Source organism: Lycium ferocissimum, chromosome 12 (assembly GCF_029784015.1).
Source record: "Lycium ferocissimum isolate CSIRO_LF1 chromosome 12, AGI_CSIRO_Lferr_CH_V1, whole genome shotgun sequence".
NCBI lineage: Eukaryota > Viridiplantae > Streptophyta > Magnoliopsida > Solanales > Solanaceae > Lycium > Lycium ferocissimum.
The window spans coordinates 25,402,135-25,424,787 of NC_081353.1; the positions used below are offsets into that span (position 1 = coordinate 25,402,135).

Consider the following 22,653-nt stretch of genomic DNA (forward strand, 5'->3'; position numbering starts at 1 on the left):
GGAGTGTGTAAGAAGATTTGATGCTGAGGCAAAACAGGAGGGTTTATTGATAGGTGTGGGCACAGAGTAGGGAAATAAGAAATCGAAGAAGCTAGTAGGAGGGTGGAGCTGGGGATGGCAGCAGAGTTGGGGAGAAGAGGGTGTTTCTTGTGGGGGTTGGGGTGGGGTGGGGTGTTGGAGAGAGCGCACTACGCTTACCAGCTGGGTGATGGAGGAAATAGAAAAAAGACGGACAAAGAAATGCTGGTGGAAGTATCTTGTTTGCCCTCATAATGAAACCAGATTGGAGTATCAAATCGCCACTTCGCAACCGAGAGGGAGTGGTCTGCTAAGTTAAGGCCTATATACATGGGGTCCTCCTAGGACTTTTTATGTCCTTAGTTAAAGGGTGCTTTTGAAATAGGAAATTTCACATAAGGAGATTGGTAATTTTTAATAAGTACAATAGGCATTAATATTTTATTTATCAAAAAGTATTTAGGGTCTATCCTGGAAAAAATGAGCGTATTGTAACCTATAGCAGGAGTTCAGTCATGGTGTTATTCTTTGTTCAATGTGCAATTGTGAATATTTGAAGTCTAGGAAATTGAAGTGGTTAGCTTTTTTGTCCTTTTGGGTTGATATAAAACATATTCTCTATGGTGGAGATCTTCATGAATCTGTATATGTGTCTAACACCCCGGAATTTCTAATATGTGGAAACTTGAATTTGTCCGTGTGATCCTTTTGCAGGTATTCCAGAATGCCTCGTGAATTGTTGCCAACAGTTATCTCTTCTATTCAAGCTAGGATTGAAGAAGGCTTTTTGTCCAGAAATGACCAGAATATCCTATTGGTTAGTCCCATTGAGTTGTGAGCTGTAGCTTTTTGAGGATCTGCTTATCCAAGAATGCTGAAAATCAATTACGGGATGTCAATTTACAGGCACTGATGATGAATAATTTAGATTCAGCTAGGCTTTGCCAAAAATGATATCCAAGGAACAATTAGGAATTGTTTGGTTGAATATTGGAGCTTGAGCGACTTATTTCAATCATTTCTAACCTAGTGCATCTTGTAGTTCTGTTTGAAAAGTTCTATTTATGTGTTTTTTTTTTCCTTTTATCTTTTTCTGGGTTCTTGTTTATTTATTTGTTATTTTTGAAAAAGGGGTATTATTGTATTCCTGATTGTCATGTCTCGTTCTATAATCTTCTAAAGTCCTAGGATGTTTAACTTTGTTTGATGCCCATCAACGCACACAAGTGATTCCAAAATGTACCTTTCTGATTTTGATATTTACATTCACCTTCAGATAGAATTACTCAACTGGATTCTTCTGCTTTACAATATCCTCAATCCTAGGGCTATGTACGGGTTATTGTGACCCTCATGATTTAGTGGCACTTGAGAATTAATATTCGAGCTTTGGCACCTTATATTATCCATTGCACTTATTGGTTTATGCTCTTTTGGATTGTGTAATACTATTAGTTTGCGTTCACGCATGCACATTTTACCAATGACCATATAGTGCATTTTCTCTAAGTTCTACTGTTACCTTCTTAGACTTACTTCAAAGACTAACAGAATTTGAGATCCCAGGTGTTTATGGGCCTCCTCCTTGGACAATTAAGTTCTTCAGTTTGTTTCTTGTCACCTGTTAACCCAATTGAAGAAAATAGTGAAGCTCTTTCAAATCAAATTTCTTTAGGGTGGTAGTAAACCTTTTCTAACCTTTGCGTGCGTTATTTTTCGTTTGCAGCATCCCCAGATTCTTCTTTTTCTCAAATTTGTTACAGTATGCTATATTAAAAGCTCAGTTGGACATATTCTGTTGATATATAACCCTCTGTTGCTCTTTAAATGCATTATCTGGAATCCAGTTTAAGGTTGAGACAGACAGCTTCATGGAGTTATTTGAGCGTCTTGTTGTTTTATAGTCTACTGAAACTGTGGCTATCATAATAATATATTGCAGAATAAAAAACAAATGTGTCTATGTAGCTGCTTTATTCAAATCAAATGCACGGTTTTGTCTGCAGGCAACCGCAATCAACTGCTTGAGTGCAGCCTTGTCAGTCTCACCGTTTTCAGTTGAAGTCAAAGATATGCTTGTGGCAGAAGTATCGGCAGGTAATCTCATTGTTCCCTTGGCTGAATAATCAGTAAAACAATCTGCATGGGTTCAGGTGGTAACTACTGTAGTATGCTTTATTACAATCCGTTATAATCAAGAGCTTTACATTGTAGGCTATCTAATTTGTTAAAATATTGGAAATTCTGTTTTAAGTTAGACAGTGCAAGTGGTTCCTTAGCTAATTTGTTGTTTAAACCAAAATGTATGTTTTCTGACGTAGAATATCGCTCAGGAAATCCTTTTTTTTTTTTTTTTTTTTTAAAATTTCAGTTAACTGGCTGCTTATCAATTCGACTATTGATAGTATGCCTCTGTATATGGCCTTTCAGGTTTCATCAGTACTCAATCGAAGTCGGGCATTTTGTCTATGTTGTTTCGGTATTGTGAACCAGGAGTAAGCCCAACAGTTGGCTTTGAGGCACTTCAGGTAATGGATCAGTCAAGCTATAAGGAATCCAAAAGTCTTTCAAGAAAGATGGAGTAGCAGGAAAAGAACAGAAATAAGTTTTTCATGTTTGAACCTAAACATAAGTGCTTCATTGGAGAATGGTTCACGCATCACCGATATTTAGGTTTTCTTGTCCTGTATGAAATTCTACGAATTCTGCGCCCTTTTCTTTTCTTCTTTTGGTTAATTTTGTTGTCTCCTTTAATTTTACTTAATAAATATAATCCAAAACAGAGAAAAGATATCCTAAAGATAATTATAAAAGATTAAAGTCCCCTAAAGATGTTATATTTTTGTTTTGTTTTGTTTGGCACTGTTTTTCTGATGCTTGAATGCGCCATCCCCGTGGAGTCATTCCATTAATTCAAAAGGTATCCCCCATGTCATGGCATACTTCTTTCATGTAAGCCGGCTTTTCTTTTGACACACTTTTGTGTGCTATCTGGTTTTTTTTTTTTTTTTTTTCACTGTGAAGTTAGCAAATTATTGATGTGTAATCCATGCATTTAGAGGGTAAACCGAGTATTATTGGCCCCTTTCAACTAGCATTCATTACTCTTCTGCTTTTTATTCCTCTCACCCAAACCAAAATAGAAAAGAAAAAGGGAAAAAGAAAGGCAGACTGCTGGTTGCTATAGCAGCTTTGAGTAATCAAAAAAATTTAAAAGCTAAATTTATATATTCTTTGCTTTTGGACCTTCCATTATACTCTTCTTACCCTTCAATCACATTAACAGAACATGTTGCTGTTACAACTACCTTTGGTAGGCTACTGTTACAGCTGCTTACATTCGTCTCGTGCATAGAACATGTGAACTCTGTACAAACTTTTGTCAATTGCACTACAAGACTATCTGTCCTGCTTTGTAATGACTTGCAGGCTGATGTTTTGACATCCAGTTTGGGAGCTCTTGGGGTCCAATCTGTAAATGTTGTCTTTTGATTGTCCCGTTGGTCTTCTATTATGAAATATTTGCTCTATCTTCTGTATGCAATTACTATATAATCAATCAGGACTCTTCCACAATCAATTGATCTAGGAGTAGCTGAGGGAAGCACCACTTTGAAGATGCTGAACAAGTGATGTCAAATGTAGTAGCAAAAATGCAATTCTTGTGCATCTAAATAATATTCCTTGTAAAAAAGGAAAAAAAGAAATAGAAAAAGAAAAAGAAAAAGAAAAAAGAAACAATACCAAAGCCAAACACCTAGTGGTGAAAGATAATCCTCTTTCCTATTTCTGTCTTTGACATGCATAAAGTTTTCATTTGACATTTGGTGGTTGCAACTAGCCTGTTTGGTGGTTCTATTTTGGTTACTTTTTGTTTCTTCTGGCATTGAAATGAAAACAATGTTCTAATTTTGAACACCATTGAAATCTTTAGTTGACTCCATTGAAATCTTTCTATTTCGTACTTTTTCTAGGCTGTCAGAGCTGTGGCACACAACTATCCTAGCGGGATGGTGCTGTGTTGGGAAAAGATTTCCCAATTAGTTCATGGAGTCTTGACTTTCTCTCCTGAGACAAGGTCTTGGAGAGATAATGTTGGAAACTCAAATGAGCCAATTGGAGACAAAGTCATAACCGCTTCAATCAAGGTGAGAGCTTGCTTATGTTTTGGTTTTCTTTAACCTTCTTTTGTGCTTCTTCCATCTTGCTTGTGTTACACTAGCGGTCTGAAAGCCCTGGTGTGTTTATTTTCTTTGAATGCAAAGTTCTCTTTCTCTGTTTTTTCTACTTCATTTTTTTTGGGGGTTGAAGTAATTTTTTCCTGCAATAGGATGAAAACAAAATGAAAAGACGAGGAATTTAGGTAACTTATCCCAATCCTTTGTTCTCCTGAAATTTAATGTGATGCAAATGACCTATAGGCTAGAGTCACAAATGATACGCCTTTTATGGGGTTATCACTTCATTGCGCAATGCAATCGTTAGGTAATATTCACTTTTGATATTATTTTCTAAAAGCAATATTCACATTTGTACATTTTAAGGAAAAATAGGAAGTTTATTTGCTTTGGTAAGCCATTGGTGGCTTTTAATATACTTGATTACTTTAGTCAAGAATTTTTATTTTTTTTGATGATTAGTAAGGTTTTTTATTGTGAGAAAACATAGGATGAATCCCAGATTCAAGGTGTATATGCATAAGCAAGACGGCAAAGAAGGTCCTATCTGAGAATCTTTCTTATAAGTAGTTCCGAGCTGAGAGTTCAACCAATTTCTAAGTAAATAGGGATATCATGGGTGTTCCAAAAAATAGGAAAGTAATATCGAAAAGAAGAATTCTGGGTGTTTTCTTCTCTCCAACAACAACAACAACAACAACATACCCAACGGATTACGTGAGGTCAGGGAGGGTAAAGTGTAGGTGGAAGGAAGGGAGGCTGTTTCCGAAAGACCCTTTACCAAAAGAAAACAAGGAAAACAAGGGAAACAAGAGAAAAAAATCTTTGCAAATCATGTGAAAATGAGAAATAGCAAGAGCAACAAAGTCATGATAAAATAACAAAGATAGATTTTGATAAAAATACTCCTAGTCGAGAAAGGTGCCCCCCACTAGCCTCTTCCATTTTCCGGAGTTTTCTTCTCCCTCTCTCTCTCACAAATTTTCCACCGTACGTGGCCGAACCACCTCAATCCCGCATCTTATTCACCACAGTGGGCCACACCCACCTTATCCCGAATCACCAGCAGTATGCCCGCTTGTTTCTGTTTTCTCCCGCATTCCGTCCCATCTTCTAACCACCGCTTTATAGAACTTTCCAGCGGCACCTTTTTATCACACAACACCCCCGACGCGAGCTTCCATTTCATATCGGTGTTAAGTCCCATGTTGGTTGAGGTACTTGAAACTTTCTGATGACCAGTATCCACCGCACGTGAGGCCGAACTTCCTCGTATGCTCAACTTGAAACCCTTTCGGAGTCTGTCGCCAAACCTCCAGCCTCGCGTTAACACCGCTCCTCGACTCGTCAATAAGCACAATGTCATCTGCAAACAACATGCACCACGGTACCTCTCCTTGAATGTGGCTTGTCAGAGCGTCCATAGCCACAGCAAACAGAAACGGGCTAAGCGCGGACCCCTGGTGCAGGCCTATCGTGACTGGAAAGTGTTCCGAGTCACCTCCAACCGTCCTCACCCGGGTTTTGGCTCCATCATACATGTCCTTAATCACTCTAATTGTGCAGGAACATGTAAGACCTCTCTTGGGACGTTGTCGTAAGCCTTCTCAAGGTCGACAAACACCATGTGCAAGTTAGTCTTCTTATCCCCAAAATTTTAAAATTACTTCCAGTGATACCAGCAGTGCTTGTTTCTGTTTTCTCCCGACTCTTCAAACATTCCAGCAATACAAGAAGTTATCTTTATCGGTGTTAAGTCCCATGTTAGTTGAGGGTCTGTTTGAGGTTCCTCGTATGAACTTGGGAAATTCCCTCCTCATGAGCTAGCTTTTGGGGTTGAGTTGGGCCCAAGGTCCATTTCTTCACAATCGCTATTGTGCAATTAACTATGCTGCAATATAATTGAAGGTGATCACATTTTCACCTTCTTTGCACATGACGCACCAAAACATGTGTAAGTTATAACTCATACATTTTCGGCTGTTTATATGGCACACCAAAGTTCTTTTTATAGGGGTTTTCTACACTTTAACCTTGACCTAGGAAACAGTCGTGGTAGTTCTTTTTAGTGAAGCTCTATAGGGCTCTACTGTGCAGATTCTGTTGCTTGGCCCCTCCCAATTCAGGTGCTCGTATACCTTTCCTTGACAGTTAGGATGAGCAATGGGAAAACTGCTTAATGTGCTCCTGCAATAGAATTCCTATTTGCTTGGGTCCAATTGTCTTTTCTTGTTAACATGTCATTTGTTAGTTGCATATCTTAAATTCCAGGTTGCACATGCTCTTGGCTTCTTTCGAAAGATTTCATGGTCTACTCCGTTGTAATTTTTTCCTTTGGTTGCTGTTCGTCCAATTTAGGTTTCAACATAGTCTGACCTCTGTTTCTTCCTCCTACACTTTCGGCTGTGTTACAAGAACATGATGATCATTCTCTTCTCATTCTGCTTGCCAGAAAATAATGTGCTCCCTCCGTCCCATTTTACGTGAAGGTGTTAATATTTGAGGAGTCGAACAATTTTTTCTTTGACTACGATTTTCTCAAACCTTTTTAAAATATTTTGAATCATTAGCTATCTTGACTCATAGTACTTTTCATGTAGTTTTCAAATATCTAAATTTTATATTAAATAGTTTGAAGAATTAACACCCAAATTCACATCGAAAATTAAGTGTTTCGACCCTCGTACTACGAACCCCTTCACATGAATTGGGATAGAAGAAGTAACACTATACGCTTGTAGGTGTGAAGAGCAAAAGGTGAAAAAGCACAGCTGGGTAGGATAGTCAGAGAAGGCATCAATCTGCATGAGGCTTTGTGAAACCATTTACATTTGAATTGATAAAAGGATGTGCAGTTAATTAGAATCTAAGTGCTCGTTAATTTTGATCCTTGTTTCAGAAATCTGTTAGTTGTAATTTGTCATTTTATTGTATAAATGTTTAGCGTTAGCAACTATAAGTTCTACCTAAAACAAGAAAGAAGAAAATGCTCGTTTAGAAGGGGTCTATTTCTTATTTTTGTAATTGTCCTATGTTATTTGGATGTTACTGTGACATGACTGTTCTGCAGGTTTTGGATGAATGTCTTCGTGCAGTCTCTGGATTTAAGGGAACTGAAGATCTTTCGAGTGATATATCACTTGATAGCCCCTTTACATCTGACTATGTCAAGTTAAAAACAATCTCGTCGGCTCCATCTTATGGGCGACATGATTGTGCTGTAAATAGTGATGGAGCTGAAAAGCTGTCAGGAAGTGAGCAGTGGCTGGAAGCAATTGTTAGGCATTTGCCTCTTATCCTTCAGCATTCTTCTCCAAAGGTTAGTTCGTAGATACCTTCTCCATTTTCTCTAGATTTTATTACTTGTACCATAAATAAGAAGTTAGTGAAGTAGAGAAAAGAAGAAAATAAGTTGCACATAGCAAAGGTTTATTTAAATTGCAATTGCTGCAAAAGTAGCCCCTGAATTACGTGTACTGCCTACTCAAGTACTTATAGAATTCATGTATAAGTTATGGTTTTTAAAATTCAAGCAACTCATTATTAGTATTGTTGCCTTGTTATTGGAGAACCGATAAAAAGCTGCTAGGTAACTGTATGAATTGGAGTTGTTGATGTTCAGAATGGTGTTGAAGGGACTTGTTTGCTGCTCATAGGGAGATGTATACATATTCCCACAACGCCAGCTCCCAAAGTTGAATATGCCTAAAATTATATACCATTAAACTTATGGTCTCAGAAAGTCTTCAAAGAAATTGGAGACTATAGTGTAGGATGGATTGAAACGAGGAGGACAACCGTAAAAAATCACTTGCACTGTGCTCGAATCGAAGTGAAAGGAGATGGAAGAGAGATCCCAATAGAAATAGAGGTTGAACCTAAAACAACTTCATGTAATTTTCCAAAATATACATAATTTCTTTATAAATATTCACTTAGTAACTATTTCTTAGAGGAGGAGAAAATAGTTTCAAATTCTCTTTTTTACAGCTCTTTTCCTGGTAAATGGAAAGATCTCAATTCTCGGGTTGTTCATTACATTTTCTTAGACAAGGAGAAAATTTGAATTCTTATGGCTAGTAAATTTAGATGAGTCTTCATATGTTGCTCTCACAGTCAAGATATCTGATCTCCGTATACTCTACTTCATTACGGTGTTAAGCAAGAAGCTGTTTACTGCTTTCCTTTTCTTTTTTCTTTATTGAGTTTCTTCCGGTTGGGTAAAAAGGAGAAAGTGAAATTTTACGTTTGAGCTTAGTCTGAAGATACTTGTGTGTGCCCAGGGCTTTGGTTCAAGGGCAAAGGTAGCAAGTGCAGGATGTGTGGTAGATTCTGGCTGGTGAACCAAGTTTAGTATTTAAGTGAAGAAGGATAGATGAGCAGGCCCACATTCTATCGAGTTTTGAAGCTAGAAGCAATGGATGTCTTGGTTATTAAAAAAAAACTGGTATGTTGGATCCTAAGATCTACTAAGTAAAGAGAAGTGTCCGCTTTGACAGCATAAGCTTTTAGTTGAGGGTTCACAAAAGTCAGCGTAGTATGTGCATGCAAAGGTCCTGGATTCAAGTCTTACTACCAGCCTCTAGAAAATATTTCAACCTGCTTGCTGCAAGAATTTTTTTTTTGGCCCAGTTTGAGAGGGCGTGTAAAGACATAATTGCATTATTAAATATGGCCCCTTTTACAGTTTAAACTTTAGATGCAGCAGTCCACACAAATAAAGGTGTTATCAAATCAGAAAGTGGTCTCAATTTTTAGCCTTAACGAAATACACATACAAAATATTTCAAGTACTTGGTTCAAGAAAATATCAGCCCTCATATGAGGATGCATACTGCAAATCTAAATTAAATAAATGTTTATGTATCTACTCTCTTAACTGCTCAAGGTTTTACTTGAGGCACTTCACAAACTTTAATTTGGTAACAGAGCAAGCAGGAATTCTAGCTTCATTTCTCAGAATGAATCATCAACAAAATATTGTCACGTGCTTGGCCATGTAAAAGATTCCGACTCATACGTGATGGACCGTTTTGGGATATAATGAAATACATAATGGTGTTCCCTTTCTAACAATACAATCTTTAACGAGACCACACAATTGAATAATGTTTGTTCTCCCAGAATATTGTAGAGCATGCATGCTAATCTTCAATATCAATTAATGCATAGAGATCTTATATTGGTTTCTCTCATAGGTATTGCCAGCCTGCTGCTATATGACTCATTTATTCTATTACTTTGCTTTGCTCCTTTAGGTGAGGGCTGCATCAGTTACTTGTTTTGCTGGAATAACTGCCACAGTTTTCTTTTCTCTGCCAAAGGATAAACAAGACTTCATCCTGAGCTCTTGTGTATGTTTTTGCTACATAACTGATTAATGCATTGGTGCTTTATTTTTTTGTCATGTATACAGAATGATACCATGGATTTACGTTGTACTTGTGAAATCTTCTCAGGTTAAAACTGCAAAAAGTGATGAGGTTCCGAATGTTAGATCAGCTGCTTGTCGTGCTATTGGTGTAATTGCTTGTTTTCCACACATTTTCCAAAGGTAATGCAGATTCATCTAGCCTTAGTTTCTCTTTGGAGGCATTGTTTGGACTCTGTTGAATTGTGTGATTAACTCATCTAAAAGCTTAAGCTTATAATGTCAGAGCACACTTTTAATTTACTCATCATATTTTATCTCAACATGCTCCCTTATGTGAGCCTGATTCTTTTTCGTGGGCCAAACATGTGAAAATATTTTTTTCTTAAGTGGATACGATGTTGAATTGTGTGCCCGCCTCATCTAAAAGCTTAAGCTAAGCTTAAACTGTGAATGAGAATATTTTTTATTTACTTAATTATATTTTGTCTCAGCTGACTCTTTAGGCAATTCTTTGTTAGTGAGTAAATATATGTTCAAATGTGGCAGTGCAGAGATTTTTGACAAGTTCATTTCTCCTGCTGTGGACAACAGTCATGATTCCTCAGTATCGGTTGGTTTCAATACTCGTTTTTGCGTATCTTTCCAACATATTTACCTAGCAAAAAAGGTACATGAAATCTTGATGTGATAACTTTCAGGTTCGCATAACAGCCTCGTGGGCTTTAGCTAATATATGTGATGCACTTCGCCACCACGTTGATGTACATGGATTTGAGGAATTCTTTTCAGGTCCTATGAAACTTCTGAATGATTTTAGATCTGTTTGTTGTGTAAAATACTTTCATATGTCTTATTGTTCTTCTATCTGAATGATTCAACAGTGAGCTCACAGTGTATCTCCTTGCTGATTGACTGTGCTTTACAACTTACGAACGATAATGACAAGGTAAGCCATGCTGTTAGCTATATCGGCTACTTCCATTTTTTTTTTTTTGGGGTCAAGTTAGATATTGTATTCTATAATTTACTTCTCATGTTTGTGATGTCAGGTCAAAGCAAATGCTGTGAGAGCATTGGGTAACCTTTCAAGAGTTGTTAGGTTTTCAAGTCAATCATTTGCTTATGACCGGCAAGCAGATTCAGTGGTCGGATCTTCTGGGGGCAAGCCCACAAAAGGTTTGTCCATTTGCGAGGATCTGGGAGAAAGTCGAAGTCCACATGCCGCTCCCTTGGAAAATTTTAAATGGCTTGAGAAGATGGTGCAGGCATTTATTTCTTGTGTTACAACTGGAAACGTTAAGGTATTCTCTTCTCCCTCATAGCGTGCATCAGACAAAAAAGCAAAGGAAAAAAAGAGGAATTGTAGAAATCAAACCTTGAATTTTACATGTGTCCTTCAAGTACACCTTAACTGCATACTTAAAAGATCGGCCTTGCTATCAGGTACAGTGGAATGTTTGCTACTCATTGAGCAACTTGTTTTCCAATCCAACGTTGAAGCTGGAAAACATGGTTTGGTGAGTACTTGCTAACCTTGTTCCAGTCCTTATTTAGCACGTCTTTGTTTTCTATTGATGTTGGATGCCCATGTCGTTGTGCCTGGAGATGTTGGATGGCTTTTGTTACCTGATTCAGTATGTGAAATCCTCGTCCTCAGAAATCCATGTTAACTTAAAAGAAGCATTGGTAGGTAAATTGTTTCAAGTTCTGGGAGTTACTTGGGTATATCCAACTTGAGGAGCCAAATAGGATGAAGATGAGGACCAAGTTGATTATCTCATCTTTTGGGTTGCTTAATCAATCTCATCCAAGGGCTCCTATTGGGTTTGCAGTGCCATAAGTAGAAGAGAGTATAAATGAAAATAATGTATACAAGTGGCATAAGAGAGAACCTGGTTACTTACATGGTCTGATCACATAAGTGGACATTAACAAATTCAAGCACCATTTAAAAAGTATTTAAGAAAAGTAAAAGATGATGCAGGTGCAGGGGCATGTCTGAGGATCAGAACAGACTGCATAATGAGAGAGGTGATATCCTCGATTCCCTAAAATATGAAGACATTATATGGAAAGAAAACATTTTGGGAGAAAAATGAAAAATCCAGTTCAAGACCTATATTAACCTATATTTTGACCTAGTAGTCCAGCTAGCAGTCCAGCTAGCAATAGTTGCATCTTGATTTACGGCAATCCCTTTCTATTAAGAGCTACATTGAAATATACCATTGATAAAACTTTATTACCTGCCTTCTTGTAATCTTTGTTGCCTTTGCCGTGTTAATTTTCACTCACAACTTGTTTTAACATAGGATAGTCTGAAGCAGATAGGTTGCGTAGGACTATAGGAGTTGTCATCTTACTAAACTATGCTTACAGTTTTAAAAAGAAAATAGGAAGGGATTCGGAAGGCTACTGACACTTTCAGTTATTGACAAAGTTTTAAGATGCATTATGTAAACAACAAATAGCTGGGTTGTTGCGTGATGCATACATAATTCTTTTTCTCTCTTTTTGTTTATTTTATTTTGATGGTTGGAAAATTCTTATTGCGGGGTTGTTGCTACAGTCACAAAATGCAATCCACCAACTGAATTCGGTTCTTGAGTGGTGCATTATTCCATTTTGTATTGATTTTGATAAGTTCGAAATTTTTTCCTGGTATTCCCATGTACAGGCATGCCTCAATCTACTTCTATATGTTTGCAGTTTTTGAGTTTATGTTGTTTATGCATATATATTGTCTGATATATATTGAATAGCAAGTTAATATTGCAGGGCGTCATCAGTTTTTAGCATTCTTTTGCTACTTCTCCGTGATTCCTCTAATTTTAAGATCAGGATACAAGCAGCTGCAGCTTTGGCTGTTCCAGCAACCTTAAACGGTGAATTCTCTTTTTAACCTTCCGTTTTCATATCTCATCTTACAGTTGGCTTATAGAAAGGTTTTTGTTCCTGTTCCTTTAGAACGTGTTTGCATTTCTTCCTCTCAACTAGTTTGGGATTGAGGCATAGTGGTAGTAGTTAAAACCAGTGTTATCAAAAGCGAAAAGCGCAAAACAGCTCTTAGGTCAGCTGGGGCTTTAAGCACAAAGCGCAAATAAAGCGCTTTAATGAAAAAAAGCGCGAGCTTTAATGAAAAAAATCGCAATGGTGCAAAAATACAAATATATATATGTTTAGTCCAAGATTAATAATAATAAGCATGAATAATGAATATATGGACAAAGAAATTGTAAAAATATTACGATAAAGTGAAATATCAATCATCTAGTGTCACCTCTCCAAGAGAGGCTCATTGGCAAGGAAAAGTATGTCTTCGAGCCTTGGTGACGACACTGAAGCGCACATAAAGTGAGGCGAAGCGACATGTTTTGAGCCTCGCTTCAGGGCTTAAGCGCGCCTTTGATAACATTGCTTAAAACTTGCTCATTGGCACTGCAAAAAGCCACTTAACAAGTAGGACTAACCCAATAGGTCAGAGCCAAAAAAACTTCTTATAGGACAAGCCCATGCTAATGGTTAGTGCAAGAAATTATTAAAGTAGGAGAAGTTTGTGGTCATTTTACATATGCAGTTCCAGTGCAGATATAGGTTGAAAGGTCAGAGGGGGGGAAGGGTTCTTCTTGTTTTCTTGGAGTCAACTGTCGGTCATGTTCGTTTGTATTTCTTCAAGCTATTTCCTATTTTCGATTTGACTTCATGGTCTGGGACCCTTTTGGTGCAGATTATGGCAGATCATTCTTTAGTGTCCTTCAAGGTGTGCAGCATGTTGTCGAGAGTCTGAGTTCTGATGAGATTTCGTCACCATCAAATTTGAAATATAGGTTGGCACTTGAAAAGCAGGTTGAGCTCCTAACTATTTACTTAGACAAGCAAGAAATTAGAAGTATAGCCAACAAGGAGATTACGAATATCCGTGTATGCTTTGAAATGTCCGAACATCTGGTATCTTTTCATATAAAACAGATACTCCCTCAGTCCCAATTTGTGTGGCACCATTTGACTAGGCACGGAGATTAAGAAAGAAAGGAAGACTTTTGAAATTTGTTTTCCAAAACAAGCCTTAGATATTTGTGTGGCTGTAAATCATATGATAAAGTTTAATTGTTTCTAAATATAGGAAGGTGACATTCTTCTTGTGGTAAGAGTAAAAAGGAAAGTGTGTCACACAAATAGGGACAGAGGGAGTACAAGTTTTATACCCCTTCTTACCGAAAATGAAAAAGTTGTGTACCCTTTCTTGTCCCGACTACCTTCATATATTAATGTTACGATATGAAATTGTTGCAGTAGTAGCCTGGCGGTGTAGTTTCTTGACTTGGAATTTTTCCGAAGCATATGTTGAAATTGCTAGTTAAAGGGTTATTATATTAAATTAATAAGCTGAACACTTTTCTTCTTAGAGGGTGTTTGGATTGGCTTTTTTTAAGTAGCTTATAAGCTAAAAGCCATAAGTTGGGGATACCCAACTTTTAGCTTTTAGCCTATTTTTGAACCTTTTTAGCCTAAAAGTAAGTGCTTAAAAACACTATTTACATTTCCCAAACACCACAAAAGAGCTTAAAAACTATTTTTGCCAAAAAGCACTTAAAACATTAGGTAATTTCTTCCCATTAGTTCTACCCTTGGTTACCTAGTACCTGGTGCTGGTGGGAAGTGGCAGGTATCCCTTGGAATAAGTCGAGGTGCGCGCAAGCTGGGCCGGACATCACGGTTATTAAAAAGAAAGAGGTCATCCAAACACCCTCTTAAACTTGAGATATATGTTATAATTATTGATTAATAGGTGTTGTTAAAAGTGTTTCACCCTGTATTTGGTGGATAGCAGCAATCTTGTGTCATGAATTCAATGTTTTGACAAACTCGCTCCTCTTAATCAAACTTGATCACTCCCATTTCATTTATTTTTCACGAACAGCTTTTTACTGAATTTTTCTTCTGCAGCTGACCTCAACTATGTTGCATTTGCTTGGCCTCACTTCGAAAACAGATGATCGCCATGTCCATGAGTTCCTAATGAAGGTAAGACTTTTAGTCTTAATTCAGTGCTTAAGAATCTACAATTTGTTTCTCCTAAGAAAACCTCCTTATAATATATATATATTTTTTTTAAAAGACTTTGTATTCTAAAGAGGCTTCCTGGCAGACGATTTATGTGGTGATATTGTACCACTTTGCTTCTTTCTGTGCATAGCTGTTGCTACTTTGTATATGCAGTATAAAGGTTTTAGAACTCAAGTTTTCTGCACCAACATATTTAGGCAGTATAAAGGTTTTAAAACTCAAGTTTTCTGCACCAATATTGAGAGCTGTAATTATGCTTTCCCAAAGTTCCTGACATGCTTGCTCTTTTTGGGTGTTCACTTGGAATGCCACATGATGCTCCTGCATCACTACGTTGTCTTTCTCCAATCTCCATAATGTATCCCCAATTTCCAACTACTTCTGCCACATTTTGAGTTTCTTTTGATATGCCAAATCTCTATACGATTACTCCACCACCTCTAACCTGTCTTCACAGACTGAAATAATGATGTGCATGTTTTTCTAACTTTTCTGTCTGAAGTTGTGCCCAGGTTTATCAAGCAGGTGCAGTTTATAATTTCTGTATTCCCTGTATTATTCCGATAAGACTCGTCAGGATCATAAATTGGACTATTACTAGTATCACCTAGTAAGAAGCCGTGATTGGAATAGAAAATCTAGGAAGACTTAGGTTCGAATAAATTTCCTGGAATCCTTTTTCTTTCGATCTACAAAAATGGGAATTGTTGAAATAGCTCTGTGCCCATTGCTACTCGGGTAAGAGCGTAAGCTTGTGATGCTTTCGGCTACTGCACTTTCGCTATCTAGAGTGCAGCCTGCAGGCTGCTTCACCTAGCAACACGATGCTTGTATTGCTCTCTTCTATCTGCTTTCATTAGATAAAGCGGCTTCACTGATAGATAGGATTGTTTGCTTAAAAGTGTCTATATATTAAGGCCTCTGAAACTATATTTGCAGCCTCCCAATATTTGAATGGTGGATACACTGACTCTCTGTGTCTATCTTAACCAAGTGAGGGTTGTCAATTGGGTCTTCTTGCTACTTTGAATTTTCTTAAGATGGTAGAATCAGTCTGTTCATGAATTTGCTTAGCGTCTAACCTCGGACATGATTGAGAGATGTATTGGAGTAAAAAGTTTTATGCCCATAATACATGAATTTTCGTTTTTGGGTGGACATAAAGAAAAATTGGTCAAATGTGTTAGTAACAATCACTAGACTCATCAGTTTAGAGTACGCACTATGGTGATAACTGCTTTGCGAGAGTAGTCCTTATTATGGAAGCAGATAAACATGCACATGTACATATTTGGCCCTTTAACCTTTCATAAATTTATATTGCGTTGCATGCAGTGTCTTCCAATATGTTTACACAAAATGTAGTATTTCACTTCACTAAAGACTCAAGTACTTAAAAGTTTACATTGGAATCTTCCACTCAAACTCAGTAGTATCTATGTTCTCATATAAATACATATACAATAGATGTCTTACTGTCTTTTCTGTAGATTTCCAAATTATTTTGTTGGGGGGGTTGGGGTGGGGGTTTGGGGGGGGGGGGGATATGTAATTGCAGCAGTGGGGTTGAGAACACAAAGAGAAAACTTAAATAAATGAAGAATCTGAATAATAAGGTTATACCGAAATACTTGAGTTGCTAATGTGGAGGTTTCTGTATATGTTCTCTGTCAGGCTTCTAGTTCTTAAAATCTGTATTTGCTTTACTATCTCTTTCCTAAGATTGTGTCTCATTCTCTGTTTATATTCATGTAGAAATCATCCTTCTTCGAGGAGTGGTTTAAGTTGGTCTGCATGTCTCTTGAGAAATCACCTAACCAGTTTGAGGCCGAATATTACTCTTCTGTTAACCACAAGAAAGATGTAGTATTCAGAGCGGTTAGATCACTTATTGAGGTGTATGAAGCGCATGATCTTCACGCTGTTGTACAAAGGTTTCACAAGCTAACCAACATCCTATAACGGGTTTTCCAGTTTTGGCTCCTACTTTTTCTTGGTCGGTCTGGTGTGTATTTTCTCCAGCTGCTGCTGCTGCTGCTGCTTGAGCTGGTTGCCCTTGTCCAGTTGACGCTATACCTTAGCTCTGTAATTTTGCCATTTCACTCAGGTTGAATGACACAAATGACGACCTGCAGAATAGTCTGCCGAACAAAGTGGTGGTTGTCTTTTGATGTGCATTTTACCAAAATGGCTGCCTTTAGCAAAAGGATGAGCATAAAAGCTCCCAATGATTACGTGTAGATTAGTGTGAGAACAAAGCAGTCGTCTTCTTTGGGATGTGCATTTCCATGGAAGTTATGAGCACAAAAAATCAGCATGATAACCTGTAAATTAGCCTGATGAACAACTTGATAAGTTATCGTTGGATGTGCATCTCATCCTGTGCTTGAATGGTCCTATAGCAACAGGATGAACAGAAACGTTCCCAGTATCCTCTGGTATTTCACTTGCTGAAAAGATTTGAGTGGCTGGCTATTCAATACATGGACATTTCAGTAGGTGTGCAGGAGAAACTTGTACGTTCTCTATATTTTGTGTCATATGCTAATCTATTTAAGCAATGTTAGTCATCTGGAGATAGTCCTGTATTTGTTGTACTTTTTGTGTAACAATGTCAGTTTCCGTTCTTATTATTTAAGACTGGCACCGCGTAGTTTTCGCCGTGATATCTATTATCTATAAAGTAAGGTGTGCAGTCTATTTGTATTGAATTAACTACACCTAAAACATAACCTACAAAAGACATATCTCGTGGATCTGATCCCTCTTTTTCCTTGTGTAACGATAGGCTGTGGTACCCAAAGTACATATCGTTAAACTTAAATGTCAGTCATTTTCAAAGGTATGTTTGGTAAGGAGATTACTATCTAAGAAAATGTTTCTTGTGGGAAGTCATCTTTTAAATGCTACACGAGTTAGTGAGGCAATTGCAGAAATAGCTGTATTTTGGATTCTTATTTAAAGAATAGCTGAAGTTTATAAAGTTAACGACATCAAAATTAATTTTACACTCGAGAGTCTGAAACTGAGAATTGTCTGTCTGTTCGAAACTCACACTTAGGGATCTGAATTGTGGTTGATAGCAACTAAGATGCAAAAATAAGGAAATCAAACAAGTAAAGAGGGAACTAGATAGAATACAAGGATAGAAGAAGAAATTAGTTTGGGGAGAAATTTATATACTCGCGTGTTACCTTGATCGAAATTGTAAAAGGGTTTAAATAACGGAAAAGGGCCAAAATTACTCCCGAACTTTGGAAAATAGTTTGCTTACTTATAGGGCAATTATACCCTTCTTAGTTATCTTATGGGATTATAAGAGGAACAACGCGGTCATCATTACTTCAAAATTATTTTCCCTCAAATTATTATTTACCCACTAAATTACCCGGATTCATTTTTTTCGGTCAAAAATATACGCAACCAAGCTGTAAAAGATGAATCGGGTCGGGTTTTATTATATCTGACTGGGATGGATTTCTAATAATTCAATCAATAATCAACATCTTCTTGTTGTTTATTCCTTCTAATAACAAGAGTAGACAAAGAGCAAAGAACAACATTCCCTTCTTTAATAAAAAAACCTTAACCACAAATCAATAATATCACTCGTCAATTTCTTTCCTTCCAACTCCAAATCTTTAAGGCAAATGTTAACAAAACCAAAATAGTAATCCAAGTCACCAAAGTATTTTACCGCAACCATTGGTAGAACACCAAAAAGCTAAACCTAATATTGCATATAAAGCGAGGCCAAAAAGTTTGTGGGGTTTAAGGAATTAGGCGACATAGTTGATTAAAGCTAAACCTAATAATGAGATGCATATGGGCCAATTAACACGAGTTTGTGGGGTTTAAGGAATTAGCGACATAGTTGCAAACCAAGAAAAAGCGTTTTTGAGAAAATTCCAAGAAATTCATAGTAAAATTGTGTGGTGACAAATAGTAACAATGTTCTTCTTTTGCTCATGATTTTTATGAAGAACACAGAAGAGGTTATCGATTGATTTTGTGGAATTTGAGATTCTTGTTGTTGTTTTGTTTCTGCCATTTTGAATGGTTTTTTTTGGGTATGATTTGGTTAGCTTTTTGGACTTTGATTTTTCTCAATGGGTTTCTATTCAAAACCCAACGGGTCCGTATATTTTTGGCTGAAAAAATGAATCCGGGTCGGATTGGATTATTATAGTGAGTAAATAATAATTTGAGGGGAAAATAATTTTGAAGGCCTGGGATGATGACACGTGGCATCCGTTAGACATAAGGGTATAATTGATCCCATAGTATAACGGTAAGGGTATAATTGGCCCTATAGTATAACGAAGGGTATGAATGAACTATTTCCCAAAGTTCAGGGGTAATTTTGGCCCTTTTCCGTTTAAATAAAGGGACTTTTACCTAAAAATGCAAAACTAGAGGCAAAATTACCCGATTAAGAGGAACAACGTATTTTCCAAAAATTAATAACGGTTATTTTACTAAATTTATACAATTCGGTAAAAACATACGATTGGTATAAAAAAATGTAATTATGTTATATGTATTTTGTATGTCGTTTGCATGTTACTGTATGCCCACTAATACATGGACATACAAATAACTTACACTCGACCAGTGTTTTCAGAGGCGTTTCGGGTTAAATGAAAGGCTTAGATTTTTTATTGGGGCGTAAGTCTCGGGCACAAAAGCGTACGCCCTCGGCGTTAAATTTGATTTTTATTATGAGTTTTATTATTGGTATAATGATATTTATACTTTATATTATCATGTCGTAGTGATTTTTCCTAAAATATTTAAATAAAGAAAGCAACTCTCATAGAAAATAACACTGCTATTAATAGTTTTATTAGATGATTATGCCTAAAATTGATATGATAGAGATTGCATGACACTATGTTCCTGAAACAACTTTATCTATTTTTTGTCATTGCTCTTATACATTTTGCGTTTCTCCTTCTTTGAATATATAAATAAAAGTCAGTGCAAATATTAGTTGAGGTCGGGAAGGACTAAGAGATCTGGAGATTGATGATGAAGTGAATGAAGATTTCATTTTAAAGATTATCCAGGCCATTATCATTTTTTGTATTGTTACCTTTCTCAAATAATATTTATAGTAATTCTTTTTATATTATTGGTGATTTATTTGAATTTATTTGCAGAATATTAATTAAAACTTAACTTTTGCTGATTTTTAGTAATAAAATTATAAAATTGAAGATATATAAGATCGACATAGGCCCCGTAGATCCATGGGGCTTATGCCTCCGTGTCTCGGGGCTTACGCCTCGCTCCGTGCTGCGTAAAACGTCTCGCCTCGCGCCCCCGCCTCTTAAAACATTGCACATACATAAAACATAATTGCATGTCGCTGATATTTTTCACCTCTTCCACTAAAATGTTGCTGACACTTCCAGCTTTTTTTTTTTTTAAGTCTGGATTCTACTTACTCTGTTCATCTCTTTCTCTTAGCCTTTATTCTTAATAACTCTCTTCTTTAACCACACCTCGAATATGGCCGATATTCCTTTTTTGTTTCATATAGGAATGTTTATATTCCCTTCCCTTTCACTAATGCCAAAAATCACCTTCCAACTTTTCAACCTTGTAATATAAACCTTTCTTGTAAAATAGTAGCAGTTTTAAGAATAAGTTTCCAAGTTTAAGAAGTCGTTTTTGGGGTTCCCCGAAAGGGAAACCTCTCTCCATCTTTAAGTCATATTATTATGAAATTAATAAAATTTTATATTCTTAAAATAAATTCTTTTATTATTTATACCTTGCAATATTACTTGAGATACCTCGTCTAATCATATATTTATTTGATCATTAGTTTTACGTATTAATGATGAATAATATTCTAAACTTTAGTATTATATGCACTACTTATGATGAGTTAGATCCTAAATAATTTTAATTAGTGATTTTAATTTTAAAAAGTATTTTTGTAATAAAAATTTACAACTACGACACCATTAAATAAGTACCGAAAATTATATTTTCGCTAAAATGACCATGTAAGCTAAATAACCAAAGTTGAGTGGCTTTTTGAAGACAAAACAAAACTGAGTGATTATGATGGCCAATTATCCAAAATTGAGTGATTTTGGAAGAGACAAAATAAATTTGAGTGACTATGATAGCCAATTTCCCAAAGTTGAGTGACCATCCAAGCTTCTAACTCTAATTATAATCATACAACTTGTTTCTGCATCCGAATATGCAACAATTATAACAATAACTATATTATAATTCTGTATAGGGCAAAATCTGTAGACACCATTTTTTTTATAGATCTCTCAAATGAATTCTATCCAGGGCAAGACAATCTCTTTCCTAATTCCGAATTAAAGATACAGCAATATTTTCAGAAGCTGTAATGATCCAAAAAGCCAACTTTGTTTTAAACATGATTTTGGGGTTCTTTAATTAAATTAATCTAGACCCTTAGATCTCTAAAGTGACAGGTGTATTAATATTGGAAGGGCAGGGGTGGAGGCACATACGGCTAAGGGAACCCCCTTCGGCGAAAATTTACACTATTTATACATGATTAAAGTTATTTTTTATGTGTAAATAGTAGATGTTGAACTCCCTTGGACTTTTTCGTGTGTGTACTTTTTCATATTATGAACCTCCTTATTGTAAATCTTGGCTCCGTCACTGTAGAAGGGCACTGGACAAACTTGCCGGATTTGGTATTGGAGAGGAGTTGCATAGGGTGTCGAAATTAAATGCCCAGAATCATGACAAAAAGTTTGCATGTGGTGGGATAATTTTAAATGATTTGTTGGTCATGCTATGGAGTTGTTGAAATCTCAATTTCAATTGCTTCTATTTCTTTCTTTTATATAGACACACACACACACTAACACACTAGGTAGAAATTGCTCGTGCCAGCACGGGCCCAATGGTGAGAAGCATATGCACAATCAATTGATGTATCTGTTAGCCCTAGTCTAAATTCTAAACTCTTCATGCAAGTATGAGTGTTTAGCAAATTGTTTCTGCTAGCATCTAATGAACTTAACAAAATTGCTTGTTCGTAAATATTATTTACACATTTGGGATAAAAGTATCCATTCATGAATATTGTATATTGTATAGTTGGCGAGTGTTACATTGTTTACATCTATGATTGCTGATATTTGGCACAAATATCATATTTTGTGTCATTTTACATCCTACTCTTATGACTTTTATCGCTTAATTCGTGATGCAATCGTCGTATTTGAACTTATATCGTCATATTTCATGTGCATAGGTACGAAGATGACAAACGATGGAAAACGATTGCTTAAAGTGAGTGATTTGGAAGCATATGACGAGTAGACGAGTGACGAGTCGAAGATCGATGAGCGAAGGAAAGAAGGCGAGAACGGAAGGACCCGCGATCCATCCGCATCGCGGAAAGAAAGCGGACACATAATACCAGGCATCACTACCACGCGATCCATCCGCATCGCGGAAGGAAAGCGAGAAACCCCAGAACCTTGCGCGATCCTTCCGCAGCGGGACTCTGCGCGGTTTTCCCGATTCGACTAGGATTTGGTTTCCTTATTTTTTATTTTTACCCTAGACTATATATAGACGTTTTATTCTGCTGAGAACGTGGGCTGGAATTTATTCAAGGATTTGTAAGCCACCGTTCTCTTTTCTCTCTCTAGGTTTCTTTTAATTTTCATCTTTTTTCAACCCTAGGTTATTCATGAATTCTTTTGTCTATGATCGAATCATGAGTAGCTAAACTTCGTAATTCTAGGATTGTGGCGAAAGACTTGAAAGTTGATTTGATGACAATTATTATCTATTAATTTTTCATATTTTGGGTTGCTTATTTATTCTTGATCTTAATTGTTTGATTATCTGGCCAATAGTTAGACATTACGTGGTGCGCGAATTGGACTTTGAGAAAGGGGAATTCACGTACGTAATAAGAATAAATAGAGTTTGTTCGATTTAATCGATTTTATCGAGGATAGAGATATACCCTTTAGCCACACTTAGTTGAATACG

At 36.6% G+C, this 22,653-nt stretch overlaps 1 protein-coding gene across 2 annotated transcripts in view; it reads left to right on the plus strand.

Moving 5' to 3' along the window:
- Positions 1–17,393, plus strand: part of LOC132040526 (uncharacterized) — a 28,851-nt gene extending 11,458 nt beyond the window's left edge. Inside the window, exons 11-26 of one of the 2 annotated variants that reach the window (XM_059431182.1) lie at positions 733–835; positions 2,025–2,115; positions 2,449–2,546; positions 3,993–4,166; positions 7,267–7,515; positions 9,455–9,550; positions 9,656–9,750; positions 10,117–10,180; positions 10,269–10,359; positions 10,452–10,516; positions 10,620–10,871; positions 11,014–11,087; positions 12,349–12,455; positions 13,298–13,416; positions 14,518–14,595; positions 16,393–17,393. In XM_059431182.1, the coding sequence (XP_059287165.1) occupies positions 733–835; positions 2,025–2,115; positions 2,449–2,546; positions 3,993–4,166; positions 7,267–7,515; positions 9,455–9,550; positions 9,656–9,750; positions 10,117–10,180; positions 10,269–10,359; positions 10,452–10,516; positions 10,620–10,871; positions 11,014–11,087; positions 12,349–12,455; positions 13,298–13,416; positions 14,518–14,595; positions 16,393–16,599 (1,963 nt within the window). In that variant the 3' untranslated portion in view covers positions 16,600–17,393. The remainder of the gene's footprint in view (positions 1–732; positions 836–2,024; positions 2,116–2,448; positions 2,547–3,992; positions 4,167–7,266; positions 7,516–9,454; positions 9,551–9,655; positions 9,751–10,116; positions 10,181–10,268; positions 10,360–10,451; positions 10,517–10,619; positions 10,872–11,013; positions 11,088–12,348; positions 12,456–13,297; positions 13,417–14,517; positions 14,596–16,392) is intronic. The other variant, XM_059431183.1, reaches the window with a different exon arrangement.
- The last annotated feature ends 5,260 nt before the right edge of the window (positions 17,394–22,653 follow it).